The sequence below is a fragment of the Nematocida homosporus genome, assembly GCF_024244095.1.
Source record: "Nematocida homosporus strain JUm1504 chromosome Unknown 4521, whole genome shotgun sequence".
Taxonomy (NCBI): domain Eukaryota; kingdom Fungi; phylum Microsporidia; genus Nematocida; species Nematocida homosporus.
Window position 1 is genome coordinate 11,072 of NW_026250663.1, and position 15,653 is coordinate 26,724.

A 15,653-nucleotide genomic window follows, 5' to 3' on the forward strand; every position below is an offset into this window, starting at 1 on the left:
AATCATGTGACGATTCCTTATCTAGAAACTTATCTGTAGTGTGTAAAATAAACAAGTAGATTTTAATATCCTGCTGAATATCAGAATACATCCTGCTGAATATTGGGATTCTTCCTATAATTATAAGATAATCCACTGCTAAATAATCGTTAATTAAATGGTTTATTGTGTTGGTATTAATCAGTAGTTTTAACATGAAACTATTCAGGCTTGCCGCATTGATTACTTCTGGTCTATCTGGGTAGACTTTGCAATATCAGTACGCCAAAGGCTATTAACGGCCTAGCCGACTCTAGAAAGGCGCGAACTCCAAGCGCATGGCCAAACAAACCGCGCCGGCTTAGATCTCGCACACTAACACTTGGCCGGCCGCTGAGATATCTTAATGTCTCGATGCGAATGAGACTATGCAAGCGACGGCGCACAAATCCTTCGAGAAGGCCAGTGGAGCGATGAAGACTCCTTTCGGTAGCGGTCTGTACTAGCTTCTTGACTAGCGCTTGTTCGGTGCAGCATAGCTCAACCACTCGCTGCTGATGGTATTTGGCGAAGTAGCCTCCTAGTAGACCTTCCTTGGCAAAGACTCCGTCTGTGGATATTCGAGCAGCTACAACGGCATCAGATACACCCTTCTGGTTTTTGAATAGTTGACGAAAGTGAATGGCAATGGCCTCGCTTAATGCCGCTTCGATGCTTTGATTTGTTTGCTGACAGTGTGCGGCTATAGCCGCATTCACTCGCCTCTGTCCCTCCAAATACAAGTTGCATAATTGGCGATCATTAGTTGGTATCTCATTGGTCTTCTTAGAGGGCTGGTTAGACCAGGGGCCTGAGTGGGCTGGATGCAGTCGCCGAATGATCTCGTTTGTTTTGGCGGCATACCGGCTTAGCCCAACCCGATCCGATGTGCTGCAAATACTGGTCTGGGTACTAGTGCTTGGACAAAACCGAAGAAGAGCCTTAAGAAAGCAAATCTCTCTTGTTTCAAGAGATTGCAAAGCTAATTCGCGTAGAAGAGCGTGTTTGGATACACGAAGACCGGCTTGAAAGTTGCAGTAGCATCTGATTGTGGCTGCTTGGGCTAGAATGTGCAGAAGACACCGGTATCTTTGGTGCCGCTGAAGCTGTTCGGTCTGTGTTGTAATCTGTGCTCCCACAAGACGATTGTGCATTCGCTGCATCTGTTCATCCAACTGAGTAATTTCATGGCACCATTTAGGATCGTTTTTGGCGCCTTTATCTGATGTTTTGATTTTCTCCAGGACATTTCGTTCATCAGCAATGTGTTGGAGGAGTTTCTTCCTGTCTTGTACCAAGCGAGCATGTGTTTGCTGGACAAATATAGCAATCTGCCGGCGCAGATGATTAGGTGGTGATACTTGTGCGTTGATTAAAAACTGAATCGTTTCGGCTGGTGATATCAGCATATTTCCAGCTAACAAACAACCCAATCGCCGCGCTTCTTCTGAGTGAGCTTGATAGCCAACTGCCACTGCTAGTTGATGTCCTAGTTCACTCGCCTGTCTTCTATTCTCAGCTAAAAAGGTCTCTGCTTGATCCGGTAAGTGAAGTAGATCGGCAGCTCGTTGGATGATAACATGGAGTCCACAAATTGCCTCTTGGTGGGCGGGGATTCTTACATTGTTTGGGTCCATTTTCTCCTGGCAGATTTTCGTCCATCTTGATCTGGAGAACACGGGGTCAGGGGTCTACTAGCCCATTTTGCAGTAGTATCACTCAATTCCAAAATATCCCAATAAAATCAAAACAAACCCAACCAATTCGAAATCCAATTCCAATTCATTTCTTTTATTTTCCTTAGTTATTAGATACTTAGTTCTAAATGGATAAACATATCTTTATCTTACAGAAGTACGTCCTATCTAAGGAGAAGAGTACTCAGAAACGGTACTCAGTCCAAGGAAAGCGAGATCTTGAATTACAACAAGATTTACTTCAACTGATAAGAGCTAAATCTTTCCCAACTGCCATAATCTGTGCAACCGAATTACTAGGTCGGACGAAAGACATAACTGAGCAGCAGAAATTAACCTTAGCTATTGCCAGACTCTATGTTGTTTGTGGTGATAAATCCAGTGCAGAGACCTTCTATCACGAGTTTTTAAAACAGACTATTGGCCCTGGATTTATCTTTCAAACTGAGTATAGTTTTGTTATTGATGTCTTTCTTCAAGCTCCATCTCTTCCACCCGTTTACATTGGAATTCTAGAAGAGTATGTTGAGAATGTCCTTGGTACCGAAAAGAAGTATAGTCTTAATCGACTGTTCTACCAACTTATAGTTATCCACCATACTGGCCAAGACCCATGGGATCCCACTTCTAATCTAGATCTATCCCTACTACCCAAGCACATTCGCGAAATCTATCTTGCTAGAACTACTACTCTCTTAAACAACCCAGCCTACTTATGCGATCTTAAAACAATAGCCCAAAACCTAGGAAATGAGTACAGTAGCAAATATGGTCTAAACTACTTTCAGCTATATCGGCGTACTAAAGGCAATCAACGAACGAACTTCAAATCCACGAATTAGAACTTTTTATGAAAGAGAAGAAACCCAACTTTCTAAGAGAGATTAGACTGCTTATGTACGCACTTGGCGATAGTACTAATCCCCGTAGTGACTCGGCCAACGTTATTCATGATTATGTATGTAATTATCTTGAAGGAATTCTTAAGCGAGCCAAGCATGTATCTAAATCTCGCGGTCGCACCAAAACAGAAGATTTACTCTATACAGTTAAACGCGATCGCAAGAAGTATACTAGAGCCAAAGAACTATTAACCACCAACGAAGAGCTCAAAAAGGCTCGGAAAGCTTTTGAATATGATGTTATGGAAAAAGAATAAACACCTGTTGTTATTAGTTGAGTTAGTATTTAGTTAAGTTAGTATTTAGTTGAGTTAGTATTTAGTTAAGGTGATGTTAGCTGAGTTAGTTAAGGTGATGTTAGCTGAGGTAATGTTAGTATTTAGATGGGTGGTGTTTGGTGTAGAAGTCTCAAGTATACCTAGGGGGTCAAAACTATGCGATTGTAATGTAGTGTGCTGAGTACGCCTGAAAAGCACGTTAGGAGGAAGATAGCAAGGCAAGGATGAATTAAGAGCCTTTCTTGAGAAACACGATTATTGGATAAAAGAAGCAACAATAGATCTGTCGTGGCTTTCTTTTGTGACTAAGCTCAATTATTAGAGCAATCTTAATAAACATACATACTAACCCAATTATATCTTTATTCATTATCCTGTCGTCTTAAAAGAAGATGTCTTGTCTCTGTTGTACCTTAGTACCTGATCCTTTTAAAGTGTGGGTATCTGCTAGCTAGACATAGTGTGAGTATTAGACGCCTTAAATGCCGCCTGGTCTTATTTGGATATCATGGTCATTGTTCATGCAAAGCTTGTTCGAAGGCCTGTTTTTGGAAGATTTACTTATCCCCGCCCTCATTATGCACGATCTATCTCCTAGTGCTTTGATAAAGCTCTTATTTTATCACACTTGTATATGTTTTAATCGGCGTTTTTGATATGGACGCCCGCTCTTTTGAAGTTGCGTTAATGCTTTCTCTCGAATTCATCCTTTATTTCTCTGTATGCTAGGAGCCTTTTCTAGGTTCTGGGGCCTTATTACTTCATTTGAAGCATACTTAACACCTGGCCAGTTTGGCTATTTTGATTTTAGCTTATCTACTTCAATATTGCTTTCCATGACCAAATATGTCTACCTGTCGACCTAGAAAGCACTTCGCTATTATCTATCATACACCTAGCATTGTATAAGCAATGGACAGGACAATTTCTCCTTTAGCCGATAGTAATTGAATTTCACTATTGCGCATAGTGTCACATATAGTTTCTCGCTCCGAATAAAGCAGTCGGTTTCTGGAGCATCTACAGAGTTAGCGTTGGCATGAAGTTAAGATGAAGTTAGTAGATGTTTGGTGAATATAATAGGCCCGATGCACCGGGGGCTCTTTTCCTAACCCCATACCAGCCCAGCACTGGCCTCTAATCAATACATTGAACCCACACCAACACCAACATAAACCAACCAACACAAACCCCAATCCAATACCAACCCAAGATTAGCTAACTAATCATACGCTCTTGAACGTTGCTGAAACTAGAACGGTCTTGTTTGGCCAATTGCAGCCGTAGATGATGTAATGGTTTTTGGCACCTTCTTATAACTTGTGAGGTATGCTTTTTGCCTTCTTGACTCGGCTAGCCCACCCAGTTAAGCCCCGGTGCCTTTGTCTGCGCTTTGTCCAGCTGTTTTCAGTTGCGACCATTTACTTGTTTCCTATGCGGCTAGTCATTCTTGGAGAGTGTAGATTCTGTAGATTTGGACGTGACAGCCCGGATGGACTGAATAAGCCGAATAAACGATTTCCTATTTAGAATGTAGAACATCTATCTTTCTATACTATCACCACGGACTTTTGTATTGACGTCGATGCAATACGAAGGCGAGTCTTTCTCGTCGTCCAACCCATTGAGGTCTTCTAGCTGGTGGTGTTTAAACTTCCCAGGCGACTGGTTATGCATTAGCTGCCTGTAGAGTCCCCAATTTAGGGAGTTAAACTCTGGTGACTTTTCGCACAATTCTCTAATTGGTTTGCCGGTGGTGGTTGTAACATCCGTGGTAGCTTTGGTTCTAAGCTTTATCTTTTCACTATATGGAAACTCGTATGCTCTTGGTTTCTCCTGGTGTTTAGGACTTGTTTTCGGGTCAAATGAGTTACAGTCTTTGTTCTTCTTATAGTAGCACAGTGATTCTTTGTGCCCTTTCTTGTGACAATAGCTGCAGTTGCGGGCTTGTGGTGGCTTTGAAGCGGCTTGTTTGGGGCTGTAGGGCCCTTTTGACTTGGGCTTTTCTTGTTCCTTTAGATAAATGCTATAACATATGTCTTTGAATCTATCTAGCTCAGGCACATTTGGGTCGAACATTCGTCCAAGTTTGGGATGGGGCGGTGCTCGATTAATTTCAGCTACAAATTGAGCCCAGCTTACTGTCTTTAGCGTCAGCTCGGCATACATTACTAAACTCCACATGTTCAGATCAAAGTATTCGCCTACTTTGTATGGTCTCCACTTTCTCTCAGGAGTTTGATCCATAAAGATCTCGATGATTTTAGGCCGGACATTATCCCAGTCAAGCAGTCTAGAGTTTGGGTCTTTCTTTTCGAGCATCTCTAGTGAGGTGCGAAGCAAAGCCAGCTTAGGCCGTACTATTCTGAGCCGGATCTCTAAGGCTGGAGTAGAGTACTGTAGCATGCGTAGTATTCGTGTCGAAGACGGACTTTCCTTCCACAAAGTACATGTTTTGAGATTGGTTTCCCATAAGGTAAATTCGTCGGTGTCTTCAGTGAATTTGAGTAGGGTCAAGGCCACTCTAAGCTTTGCTTTGTCATCGTCAAATGAAGTGGAGAATAACTTCTCTTCTAATTCTTGGTTTCGCTTTTGCAAGATACACTGCATTTCTCTTAATTGCTCTATAGTTAGATTGTCCATAGATTAACGCGTGCTAGCCAACTTAGCAGCTATTTATAGTACATAACTGATTGTTACAGTGAAACACAACTGTGTATGCCCATAATTGGCTATATGCTGTTTCAAAACAACTCACAGACTGCCACTAATATAAACAAAAACATGTCATTTAGATTACAATTTCAAACAAAGAACTAGGCGTCAGATTTATAGCCAATTAACTTCTTCAGTTGAAACTAACATTCGAATCCAATAAAAAGAGCAATGTTAGTAGAACTATCTTAGTAGAGCTATCTGTTGAACAATTAGAACATAAGGTGTAAGCCCACTAAAATCCGTTTGGCCAATAATCAAAATAACGTGCATTTATTGCTGGAATAAACTCATTGCCAGGGCTAGCATTTGTACGAAAACCCCGCCAAATCATAGATAAGCACGAAAACCACTTAGGTTTTTATGGACGTTGCCGCGACCGGTTAGAACTCTTTCCTTTCTTACTTCGGGCCGCAGGTCTTATGCCGCCTCGGCCGCTCGGTTCTTGTGGTATTATTGGCGTGGTCGGGCGGGTAATACAGTTGAACTTGTTCTGTGCTTCTGTAACAATATCAATAATCGACCTGTTGCCATTGTCTTGCTTGAGTGCGTTGTTTATCATTTCAGAAAGTATGCTCGTATCGAACGCGGATTCCTCGTACATTTCCTCTTCTGGAATACTCCTTTCTCGCTTCTTTCGATACGGCTCACTCAATGTATTGTGATAGATCGTGTACCTTAATGGAACATACTTAACATCAAAGTCGTACTCCATTACAGCCGCCGCCCATTTTAGCACTCTCGGATCTTGGAAACTGTGGCCGTTCCTTATCTCAAGTAGCGGTTTATAACACGTTTCAATTGTGAAAGTGCGCCCTTTTAGGATATGGCTATGCTCCTTTATTGCCCAGTATGCGGCATACACTCCTTTCTCCATATCGCCATAGTTCAGCTTCTCCCGAGTTAGTTTTTGGGAGCGCCATTGGATAGGTGCTCGTTCTCGCGCCTCTCCCTTCTGTAGCAGCGCCGCTCCTATTGTCGTACGACTTACACTTATTTCTAAGACGAATTCTGCCTGGAGATCGGGCAGTTTAAGAGTTTCTATCTTTTCCACCTGATACACCAACTCATTCCATTCATTATCCATCTCTTCAGTCCAGACGACTTTCTCGTCCTTCTTCTTACCAATAATAGCATTTGTCAAGCAACTTGTTCTCTCACTACAGTTAGGTATGTAGTCCCTTAGTCCGTTCAGCCGGCCCAGGACTTGTCTCATCTGGGTTACTGTATGTGGCTTCGATCGACTGAGCACGGCCAGTTTCCTTTCCTGCACAAGCCGTCTAGTCTCACTATCTACGACCTGTCCCTGGACTATGGTTTCCCTACGGAACAGCCACGACTTCTTCCTATCTACTCTTAACCCCTGCTCTCCCAACCGGTCCAAGACTTCTCTTATGAGTGTACTGTGCTCCCCATCGGTTTTCGTATGAATGAATATACTGCTCTGATGAACTTCCACACCAGCAGATAATAACCCACTCAGGACCCTTTCCATTATATCTTGGAAGATAAATGATGCATTTCTGTACCCCAGTAACATTCCTCGCCACTGTCTTGTTACCCCGCCTACTGTAAATGCAGTTTTGGGCATATCTTCATCCCTTACTTTGACATGCCAAAAGGCATCTAGTAAGTTTATCACGGCAAAGTACTTAGAGCCGTGGTGTTTTTCCATGATCCGGTATATATTGGGCATTTCCGAATGACTCGGTTGGGCTAGATGGTTCAATGCCATTAACTGACCGACTAGTTTAATCTCCTTACTTTCGGACTCTTCCGCTACCTTAATAGGATGGTTCCATACTGAACCACTTCGTTTCGTTATGCCCACTCGATCCAGTACTGCTAGCTTAGCCATTAACCTTGCCCTATACTTCCGCGGAATCTTTCCCTGTTTGAGATGAACTACTTCCCCAGGCGGCGTTTCAATCCGACACTCTGTGCCTTCAATAAACTTGATCGGTCCAGTCAGTTCTTCCAGTTGCTTAGTAATATCCTTGTACTTCTGTTCAATTTCTTCCCATACCTGCTTCTCCATTTCCAACCTTTCACCATCACTCCTATCCACCTCCAGATCACCCTCGCCAGATCCAGACCCTTCCTGATCAGCATCCATTCCCTCTTTGACATGTTCACCTCTAGTCAGTCGGAATTGCACTGTCCCTTCTTCTCTAAACCAGCAAGTTTGGGACATATGTCCACGGCGATCACAAATAGGACATTTTTGGCCATCAGCAATTTCAAGTTCAGCTTCAATCTCTTCAGCTTTTTCATGGTAGTATGCCTTAATCATTGATCGAACTATCTTACGTAGAACTTGCCAATCTTGACTTTGTTGCGCCTGAGAAGCCATTATTATCATGGCTTTCACATTATCATCAGGTGTTTGATTCCACACACTAACCATCTGTCCATTAGTTACTCTAGCCAGCTCATCTAAATCCTCTAAGACTTTCTCGCATTCCGCATGATTTAATTCCAATCGTAGGTGAGATTCCATAGATATTTGCAAACAAAAGGAAGTTTTAAGCATATTTTGGCCCAAGATAGTCCCTAAACCACCCCTATCAGCACAATTGAATCTCTTTAAGACTACTTTACCATCCCTATCAGCATAATTGAAGCTCTTTAAGACTACTTTAAAGACTACTCTGACCTATAAATGGCCAAATTAGCCAGATGTACAATTAGGCACTCGATTTATTCTATGATTCCAGATAAGAAGTCCGACAAAGAGACTCCACAGAAAGCAGCATACTCTATAAGCTTGGAGAAAGACTGCTTATTCCTAGCCAGAACGGCAAAACCTTGTAAAGTCTCATCACATTCATACCCGTGCATATGAATACCATAAATCTGGTCAGTTGTCTGCCCAAAAACGAACTTGTACTTGTTCTTAGCCGCTTCCGGAATCAGAACCGAACTCGGATGCATAACTTCTACTAAAAGACTCTTCGTATCATTAAAATTAGATAGGGATAACTCTTCCGTATATCCAACCGTTCCACTCGGTGGGTGAGAAAAGACTACTGTTGGTACATAAGAAATAAGTCGCTTAACATTCGCACTACCCTGGCCGTACCAACAATCGGCTAAACGTCGACCTGTAAAGATAGCTACTGGAGTTAGCATATGTTCAGGCATAGCTACATCACCAATAGCAAATACACCAGGTACAGAAGTCCCAAAAGATTCATCAGTTTTAACAAACCCTTTCTCATCCCTTACAATCTCCTCACCAAGAGACCGTGTATCTGCCTTCCTGCCTATCGCTGAGATTACTTCTTCCACCTGCAAACGTTCAACCAGTCCATTCCTCTCCAGAACTACTTCTTTCAACTCTGAACCAACTACTTTACTAACCTCAACTAGTTTAGTCTTATCAAAGACTTTAACTCCAGCTTTTAACAAACTATCTAAAACTTCACTTCTAATCAAACTATCAAAAACTCGCAGAACACCAGAACTTCTAGCCACTAAACTAACTTGACACTTAAAATGCGCCAGCACAAAGGCCGTCTCAATACTAATATATCCCGCCCCAATCAAAACAACCGATTTAGGAATATGATTGAAACGAAAGAAATCATCACTAGTTAAGACTAAATCCTGACCAGGACATTGAGGCAGAGCTGGAAATGATCCAGTTGCCACTACAATCCGAGCAGCAGTATACTCACAATCAGAAATCGTCACTTTTTTCCCTTTTAAAAATGCCGAACCTGAAAACAACGTAATCTGATGTCTTTCATTGCGTTGACTATACATTGAGTTAAGGAAAGCAATATACTTATCTCTTTTCAAGCGGAACTCCTCCCAATTAAAAGCTAGATTTGACTTTTGATAGAGAAATCTCCCTTCTGTATACAAGAAAGCTGCATTATAGAGCATCTTTTTAGGGATACACCCATTGTTAACACAAGTTCCACCAAGGGGACCCTTATCGGCAAGTGCTACTTTCATGCCGTAAGTCTCTGCAGCTCTTCTTGAGATAGATAAGCCAGCACTACCACCACCAATGACGAACAAGTCGTATTCCATTTAGAAAAAAGAAATGACGTCAACTTTAATGCTGTTTATTGCGAGGTGGGTGGTTTTGATCTGCAGTTGGGAGTGATTAGCCAGTGATAAGTTCCTCGGCAGAGGTGGGATGAATGGGGAGAGTTTTTAGGAGTTCTTCAGGGGAGATCTCACAGTACATAGCAATTGCAAAGCCTTTTATAATGTCACAACTACTGGTGCCAAAGAGATGGATGCCAATAACCTTCTCTTCCTGGATAAAGTCTTTCTCTTCAGTGGCGATAACTAGTTTATAATCAGTCGGTATTTTTGATTTGCAAACGGAATAGAAAAGTCCTCTAAACCTAGGATTACTGGTGCGAACGAGATAGTTATGGTTCCGTGCCTCTTCTTCTGTGTATCCTACATATGCGGCAGCAGGGTTAGTATAGATAAAGGTTGGAATGGCGAAAAACTTTGATTTGGGCCAGATAAGGTTAGGGATTAGTATTTGCAACAAATCAGTTTCTGCCCGGCCAATCCTGGTTTCTGGACTGCAAATTTCAATGTACTTACCCGTATCTAGTTTTTGTTCGGTTAGTGAGTAAGTTGTTTCTTTTAAGATATACTCGATTGTCTGAATTTGCTGCTCTATCTCGTTAGCCTCTAAAATCACAAGTGTTTGTCGATCGGCAACCGTATCAATTTGCTTGATTTTGGTTTGCAAGAAAATACTAACGCCCTTATCCAGTAAAATAGATTTGATGTTCTCTTGCAAGTTCGTTTCCTTACTGGGCAGGAGAGTAGGACTTTCACTAACAATATAGACCTTGCAACCTAAATCGGCCAAAATAGAAGCGGCCTCAACGGTTTTTTGGTCTTCGCCTAAAAGAACCCAACGTTTGGGAAGTCTTTCTTTATCTAAAAGAGAAAGATAGAGATTATCAAAGGTTGTTTTTACTTTTGCTATCTCTTTTTTAATCAAAATCAAAATATCTGTTTGATAAGTTTGTTCGGCAATCTTTACTGTCGTTTGGTCTATTTGAACTTCTTCCGTCCAAATCTCATCGGGTTCGATTCCCTCGCACTCGTTGGCCTGCTTTAATTTCGCTCTTATTGATGTTCGTAAAATTTCCCAATCGGGTAATTCTTGGGGAATACTTATGGCGTAGTCATAATAATAATCGCGCCGTTGCACACTCGTAGCTGCTGCATGAAAAAGGGTCTTTGCTATTGCGTTTGCTCTCCGCAACTCTTTGTTTTGCTCAATCAGAAGGACTTTAGTTAGGCCATTCTTTTCAAGTTCTCGTTTAACCCGTTTTCCAAAAGTTCCGCCGTTGATAAGTATAGCTTGGTATTGCATAAAAGAAAAAATGTATGGGTTTAAATTTGTGCGGATTTCAACGAGTTTTCATTGATAAACAGCTGATTTGGTCTTAAATAGTCTTCTTGTTCTTGTCTTGTCTTCTTATTTGCTTTGTTCGGGTTGGTTTGGGTTAAATATTGGGTTAGTTTGAGTTAAATATTGGGTTAGATTGGATTAGATTGGGTTAGATATGGGGTGGAGTAGGTGGGAATAGGTTGGGGGAGTAGATGGGAATGAGTTGTGGGGTTGGGATGGGTTGGGAAAGGAGGATAGGGAAGAGGGGGAATAAAGAAGTTTGAATTGAAATTTGGATTTTCAAAAGATAAATTACCAAATCGGGTAATATAAAGACCATTAAATGGATAGTGTTTTTTATTTTCATGGGCTTGATTGACACTGAATTACATGTTGCTTTAAGATCTGAGGAGGCGAGACAACAAAAAACATTAACTTTGATAGCAAGTGAAAACTATGTATTTCCTGATGTGTACCTTTATGCCGGGTCTGTACTCACTAATAAGTACTCTGAGGGCCGAGTAGGAGCTAGATATTATGGGGGAACGCAGTATATTGACGTCATTGAAAGTATGTGCCAGGCAAGAGCCTTATCTTTATTTGGATTGGACCCGGCGGTTTGGGGTGTATCTGTGCAGCCGTATTCAGGAAGTGTAGCTAACTTTGCTGCTTACTCGGCCTTAATTGGGCCGGGCGGGAAGATAATGGGGATGAACTTGCCTTCGGGTGGACATTTAACCCATGGATTCCAAACGAAGAGTAAGAAAGTATCGGCGACTAGTTTGTATTTTTCATCTTTTCCTTATCGGGTAACTGAAGAGGGTTTTATTGATTATGACGAATTAAGAGAACAATTCCTGGAAGTCTGTCCTGAGATTCTTATTTGTGGGTACAGTGCGCACTCACAGGATTTGGACTACCAACAACTAAGAGATATAGTTGGGGATAAGGCCTTTCTTTATGCCGATATTTCGCATATTGCTGGTATTATTGCGGCTGGTCGGATGAACAGTCCTTTTACTTACTGCGATGTAGTTATGACTACGACGCATAAGAGTTTAAGAGGACCACGTGGTGCTGTGATTTTCTACCGTAAATCAGTAACGGTAAAGGATACGGTCTATGATTTGGACCAGAGAATTAACTCGGCTGTTTTCCCTTTCTTACAAGGTGGACCGCATAACCAAACTATTGCTGGAATTGCTCATGCTATGTACATGGCTGCCCAACCGGAATACCAGCAGTACATTGACCAGGTCCTTCTTAATGCTAAAGCCATGGCCCGGGCTTTCCAAGCACGTAATTACCAAATCTTAACTGGCAGTACTACTAACCATATGCTTATTATTGATCTCAAGAACAAACACGTTGGTGGTTCAGAAGTAGAGTTCGTTTGCGACCTACTCAATCTTAATATTAACAAGAATACAGTTCCTAAAGATACATCACCCTTAAAACCATCAGGTATTCGCGTGGGCGTCTATGCCATCACTACTCGTGGACTTAAAGAAGCAGATGCCACTTTCATAGTTGAAGTTATTGACTTTGCCGTCTCCATTTGCACTCGTTATACCCAATCTAATCCTACACTTCCTATCTCCCAATGGCTTACTAATGAACGAATTACTACTGATCCAGACTTTATTAAGTACCATAACAAAATCCTTGCCCTATCTGAAACCCATCCTGCCCCAGTTCTATCACAATAAACAATTAGGTTAGTATTTTAGAGAGAGTTGAATTGAGTTAGTATTGAGTTGGTATTATGTTAGTATTATGTTGGTATTATGTTAGGTAAAATCAAAATTATGTCTCTATCTATCTGAAATGTAACTTAAGATAACTATCAGTGATATTTATTGTTATTGAGTGCTGGCACTACTATGCTAAGCTCACAGTCGTTCCTGGACCTTCTTGGAAATAGTTCGCAAATCCGTGCATACCTTAGCCGGTTGCGAGCCCATGATCAACTTACTAATCGCAGTTTTGGCTAAAGCAATATTCTCAGCCGTGCCTAAGATTCTTATATGCTTGTCCTCTAGTACAATTCTAGTTTGCGAGATATTCTCTAGATTGGTCTTTACCTTCCCTTTCTTACCGGCTATACGTCCTATGGCTCGTCCCACGTGATCGTTTCTTAAGATACGTACTTCTTCAATATCAAAACCATCAACATAGATAGTGTCCATTCGAAGAATAGATAAGGCATCTTCAACTGAAAAACCTAAAACCACTGCCTTAATAAACTCTTCGGCTCTTTGGATAGCCACTGCCGTTGTGGTTTTGCTGCATGTTCTTATATCAATTGACCGATTAGATAAGTTCATTCTTATCTCTAACTTGCACTGAACCACGATAGGCGTATATATCTTCATCCAGGCCCCCTTAATGGCCTTCATTCTTTGAAAAGGGACTCTAATACTTCTTATTTCTTGGGGTACTAACTGTTTTACTTCTGACATTCGCAAATTTTGCCGAATCTCACATGACTTAATCTTGGAGTTGACTTTGAGTTGGGATTTGCTTATAAATTGAGTTAGTATTAAGTTGGGATTTGCTTATAAATTGAGTTAGTATTAAGTTGGGATTTGCTTATAAGTATTGGGGTGTTGTTGTAGATTTGGCTTTAGTTGAATAAAGATTAGACTTTTATTATCTTTTGTGGTCTTAAGATTAAATTGTGTTTTGAAATAAATTAGTATTTGGATTAGATTGGGTTAAGTCGTTATGTGCTTTATTATCTGTGTTGTGTAGATTTGAAACACGCATTGTTAAGGATCTATGTGAAGTTTTAATTGGCTACTGCCCCATACTAATTTAAGTCGGTAGTCCCATCCAATCTATACGTATTTGTATGAGTGGTGTCTGTGCCATCCCTCACACATCTTTAATGAGGCTCTCGAGATATCTCTACTTTTAGACGAGTAAGTACATATAATGTAGATATTTATTCCGTACTACTTTAGATAAGCCAAGATATTCCAAAACCAACTCAATCTTGTTATCACTTGTTTCAGAGTATAAATATACGACGAAGATTGATAAAGGACTGTCTATGACTTCCATGAGATACATGAAGGATTCGCCTAGAACTATATCAGAACTAGAGCCGGCTCAGACTCGTATACCAACTCAAGACCAACTCAATACTAGCCTGAATGATGAGTTGTCTCTCGTTGAGTATATTCGGATGAGAGGTCTCTATCCTCCCCTGGGGCACAACAGTTATCTATCTACAATACTTATGTGGAAGGTTATTATTGGGCTATTGGTAGTGTTGAATGTTGTTTGTGGGTCGGCTGAAGATAGTAAGGGTGAGTTGGCTTGTAGAAGTAGGGTTGGTAATGGGGATGACTTTGCGAGTTGGAAATCACCAAAGAATATGGTTAATAGATTGGAACAACTTGGGTTTGCGTTCAATGAGAGTATACTGAAGGTGCTGGTTAAGCCCTATACTCCAGTGCAGCCAGCAGCTTCTGACTCCGATACTAACCCATGTCTAAGTTCAAGTGGGTTAAAAGAAATGGCTGGTCTTTCTATAGTAGATACTCGGGTCAGATGGATGAAGTTTACTCTGCCCGAGTATTCAAGTGCCAAAGAGGCTAGCTCAGCCCTTGTATTTCTAAATACGATCGCTGCTATCAAAGTCCCAGTGGCATCGATTGAGTATACGGATGTTGAGCCAGAATGGCGCCAGACGTGCATCTTAATTGTAACTCGAATCATTAACATGATTGAGTGTGAGAAGCTAAAGCTTAATTTGAAGTGTAACTTAAAGTGCAATAGTACAAACCAGTCCATTTATAATGCTAGTTTGTGTGAAGCGGAGGGAGTCATCGGTCTTACTCCTAAATCACCATGTGCGCTCGTAGCTTGGGGCAACACTATCCTTTCAAACTGGGGTGCGAATGCTATCGCCATAAAGCAACGGTTTTCATCTATCCACTTCCACCCAGTAGATAAACTTGCCCATCACCTTGATAATCTATGTTTAACGAAAGACTTCAAGGCAACTGTATCCCTTAGCTCTAAGAAAACTGAGGTTAATCTTGAATATCTCTCCCGAATTCCTACCAATTGTTCTGAAATCACAATTAAGGCCACCTATAAGCAGTGCCCATTAATAGTAGGCCTAGAGGATTGCACTGCACGATACAAAGACATAAAATTGCTGATTAGTTGGAGAAATCTTCTATCTTTGGGCGCCATTTCTAAAGATAACTTCCATGTCCACACTATCATGATCCAAGAAAACACTTTCGATCCTCTAAAAGTCTATGAGCCGTGGAGACTATTAAAGGACACTAAGTATCGTATCTTTGCTGACAAAATTGTTATTCCGGAACGTCCTAGTGTTCCTTCTAAATTTGGTGATCCCACCATCTATAATCAAATAAGAGATGAGCTTGCTCTTTATAGTATATCGGTTAAAATAATCGAGATCCACTATCAAAATGGCCGGGTGGAGCTTAAGAAACTCTAAACATACATTGTAAGCTTAATACCTTGCCTAAATCAGCAATAAAGTTCCATTCTGATAATGTCTGTGCTACTGATTATAGTACTCAATACAAAGTCCATCTTAACTAATACATACTCTAGGAAAGAAATTCCATGAGATCTGTGGAGGCACCATTCATTAAATAAAAGTAGTCTAAGGATG

The 15,653-nt window shown here is 41.1% G+C and overlaps 10 protein-coding genes across 10 annotated transcripts; 4 read left to right on the plus strand and 6 right to left on the minus strand.

Moving 5' to 3' along the window:
- Window positions 1-233: 233 nt before the first annotated feature.
- Window positions 234-1,655, minus strand: NEHOM01_1672 (uncharacterized protein; the record flags this gene model as incomplete). The annotated part of the gene is made up of 1 exon (XM_051490550.1): window positions 234-1,655. One exon carries the CDS (start codon window positions 1,653-1,655, stop codon window positions 234-236), a length of 1,422 nt encoding a protein of 473 aa, XP_051346510.1.
- A 188-nt stretch (window positions 1,656-1,843) lies between these two features.
- NEHOM01_1673 (uncharacterized protein) lies at window positions 1,844-2,557 on the plus strand (the record flags this gene model as incomplete). Its single annotated transcript, XM_051490551.1, has 1 exon — window positions 1,844-2,557. The coding sequence occupies one exon, from the start codon at window positions 1,844-1,846 to the stop codon at window positions 2,555-2,557; it is 714 nt and encodes a 237-aa protein (XP_051346511.1).
- Window positions 2,558-2,565: 8 nt separating this feature from the next.
- NEHOM01_1674 (transcription initiation factor TFIID subunit 13) lies at window positions 2,566-2,874 on the plus strand (the record flags this gene model as incomplete). The annotated part of the gene is made up of 1 exon (XM_051490552.1): window positions 2,566-2,874. The coding sequence occupies one exon, from the start codon at window positions 2,566-2,568 to the stop codon at window positions 2,872-2,874; it is 309 nt and encodes a 102-aa protein (XP_051346512.1).
- Window positions 2,875-4,437: 1,563 nt separating this feature from the next.
- On the minus strand, window positions 4,438-5,538 carry NEHOM01_1675 (uncharacterized protein; the record flags this gene model as incomplete). The annotated part of the gene is made up of 1 exon (XM_051490553.1): window positions 4,438-5,538. One exon carries the CDS (start codon window positions 5,536-5,538, stop codon window positions 4,438-4,440), a length of 1,101 nt encoding a protein of 366 aa, XP_051346513.1.
- Window positions 5,539-5,971: 433 nt separating this feature from the next.
- NEHOM01_1676 (uncharacterized protein) lies at window positions 5,972-8,110 on the minus strand (the record flags this gene model as incomplete). Its single annotated transcript, XM_051490554.1, has 1 exon — window positions 5,972-8,110. One exon carries the CDS (start codon window positions 8,108-8,110, stop codon window positions 5,972-5,974), a length of 2,139 nt encoding a protein of 712 aa, XP_051346514.1.
- Window positions 8,111-8,310: 200 nt separating this feature from the next.
- Window positions 8,311-9,651, minus strand: NEHOM01_1677 (glutathione reductase (NADPH); the record flags this gene model as incomplete). The annotated part of the gene is made up of 1 exon (XM_051490555.1): window positions 8,311-9,651. The coding sequence occupies one exon, from the start codon at window positions 9,649-9,651 to the stop codon at window positions 8,311-8,313; it is 1,341 nt and encodes a 446-aa protein (XP_051346515.1).
- Window positions 9,652-9,727: 76 nt separating this feature from the next.
- Window positions 9,728-10,972, minus strand: NEHOM01_1678 (glutathione reductase (NADPH); the record flags this gene model as incomplete). Its single annotated transcript, XM_051490556.1, has 1 exon — window positions 9,728-10,972. The coding sequence occupies one exon, from the start codon at window positions 10,970-10,972 to the stop codon at window positions 9,728-9,730; it is 1,245 nt and encodes a 414-aa protein (XP_051346516.1).
- Window positions 10,973-11,355: 383 nt separating this feature from the next.
- On the plus strand, window positions 11,356-12,699 carry NEHOM01_1679 (glycine hydroxymethyltransferase; the record flags this gene model as incomplete). The annotated part of the gene is made up of 1 exon (XM_051490557.1): window positions 11,356-12,699. The coding sequence occupies one exon, from the start codon at window positions 11,356-11,358 to the stop codon at window positions 12,697-12,699; it is 1,344 nt and encodes a 447-aa protein (XP_051346517.1).
- A 183-nt stretch (window positions 12,700-12,882) lies between these two features.
- Window positions 12,883-13,389, minus strand: NEHOM01_1680 (RNA-binding protein PNO1; the record flags this gene model as incomplete). Its single annotated transcript, XM_051490558.1, has 1 exon — window positions 12,883-13,389. One exon carries the CDS (start codon window positions 13,387-13,389, stop codon window positions 12,883-12,885), a length of 507 nt encoding a protein of 168 aa, XP_051346518.1.
- Window positions 13,390-14,045: 656 nt separating this feature from the next.
- On the plus strand, window positions 14,046-15,473 carry NEHOM01_1681 (uncharacterized protein; the record flags this gene model as incomplete). The annotated part of the gene is made up of 1 exon (XM_051490559.1): window positions 14,046-15,473. One exon carries the CDS (start codon window positions 14,046-14,048, stop codon window positions 15,471-15,473), a length of 1,428 nt encoding a protein of 475 aa, XP_051346519.1.
- Between the last annotated feature and the right edge of the window lie 180 nt (window positions 15,474-15,653).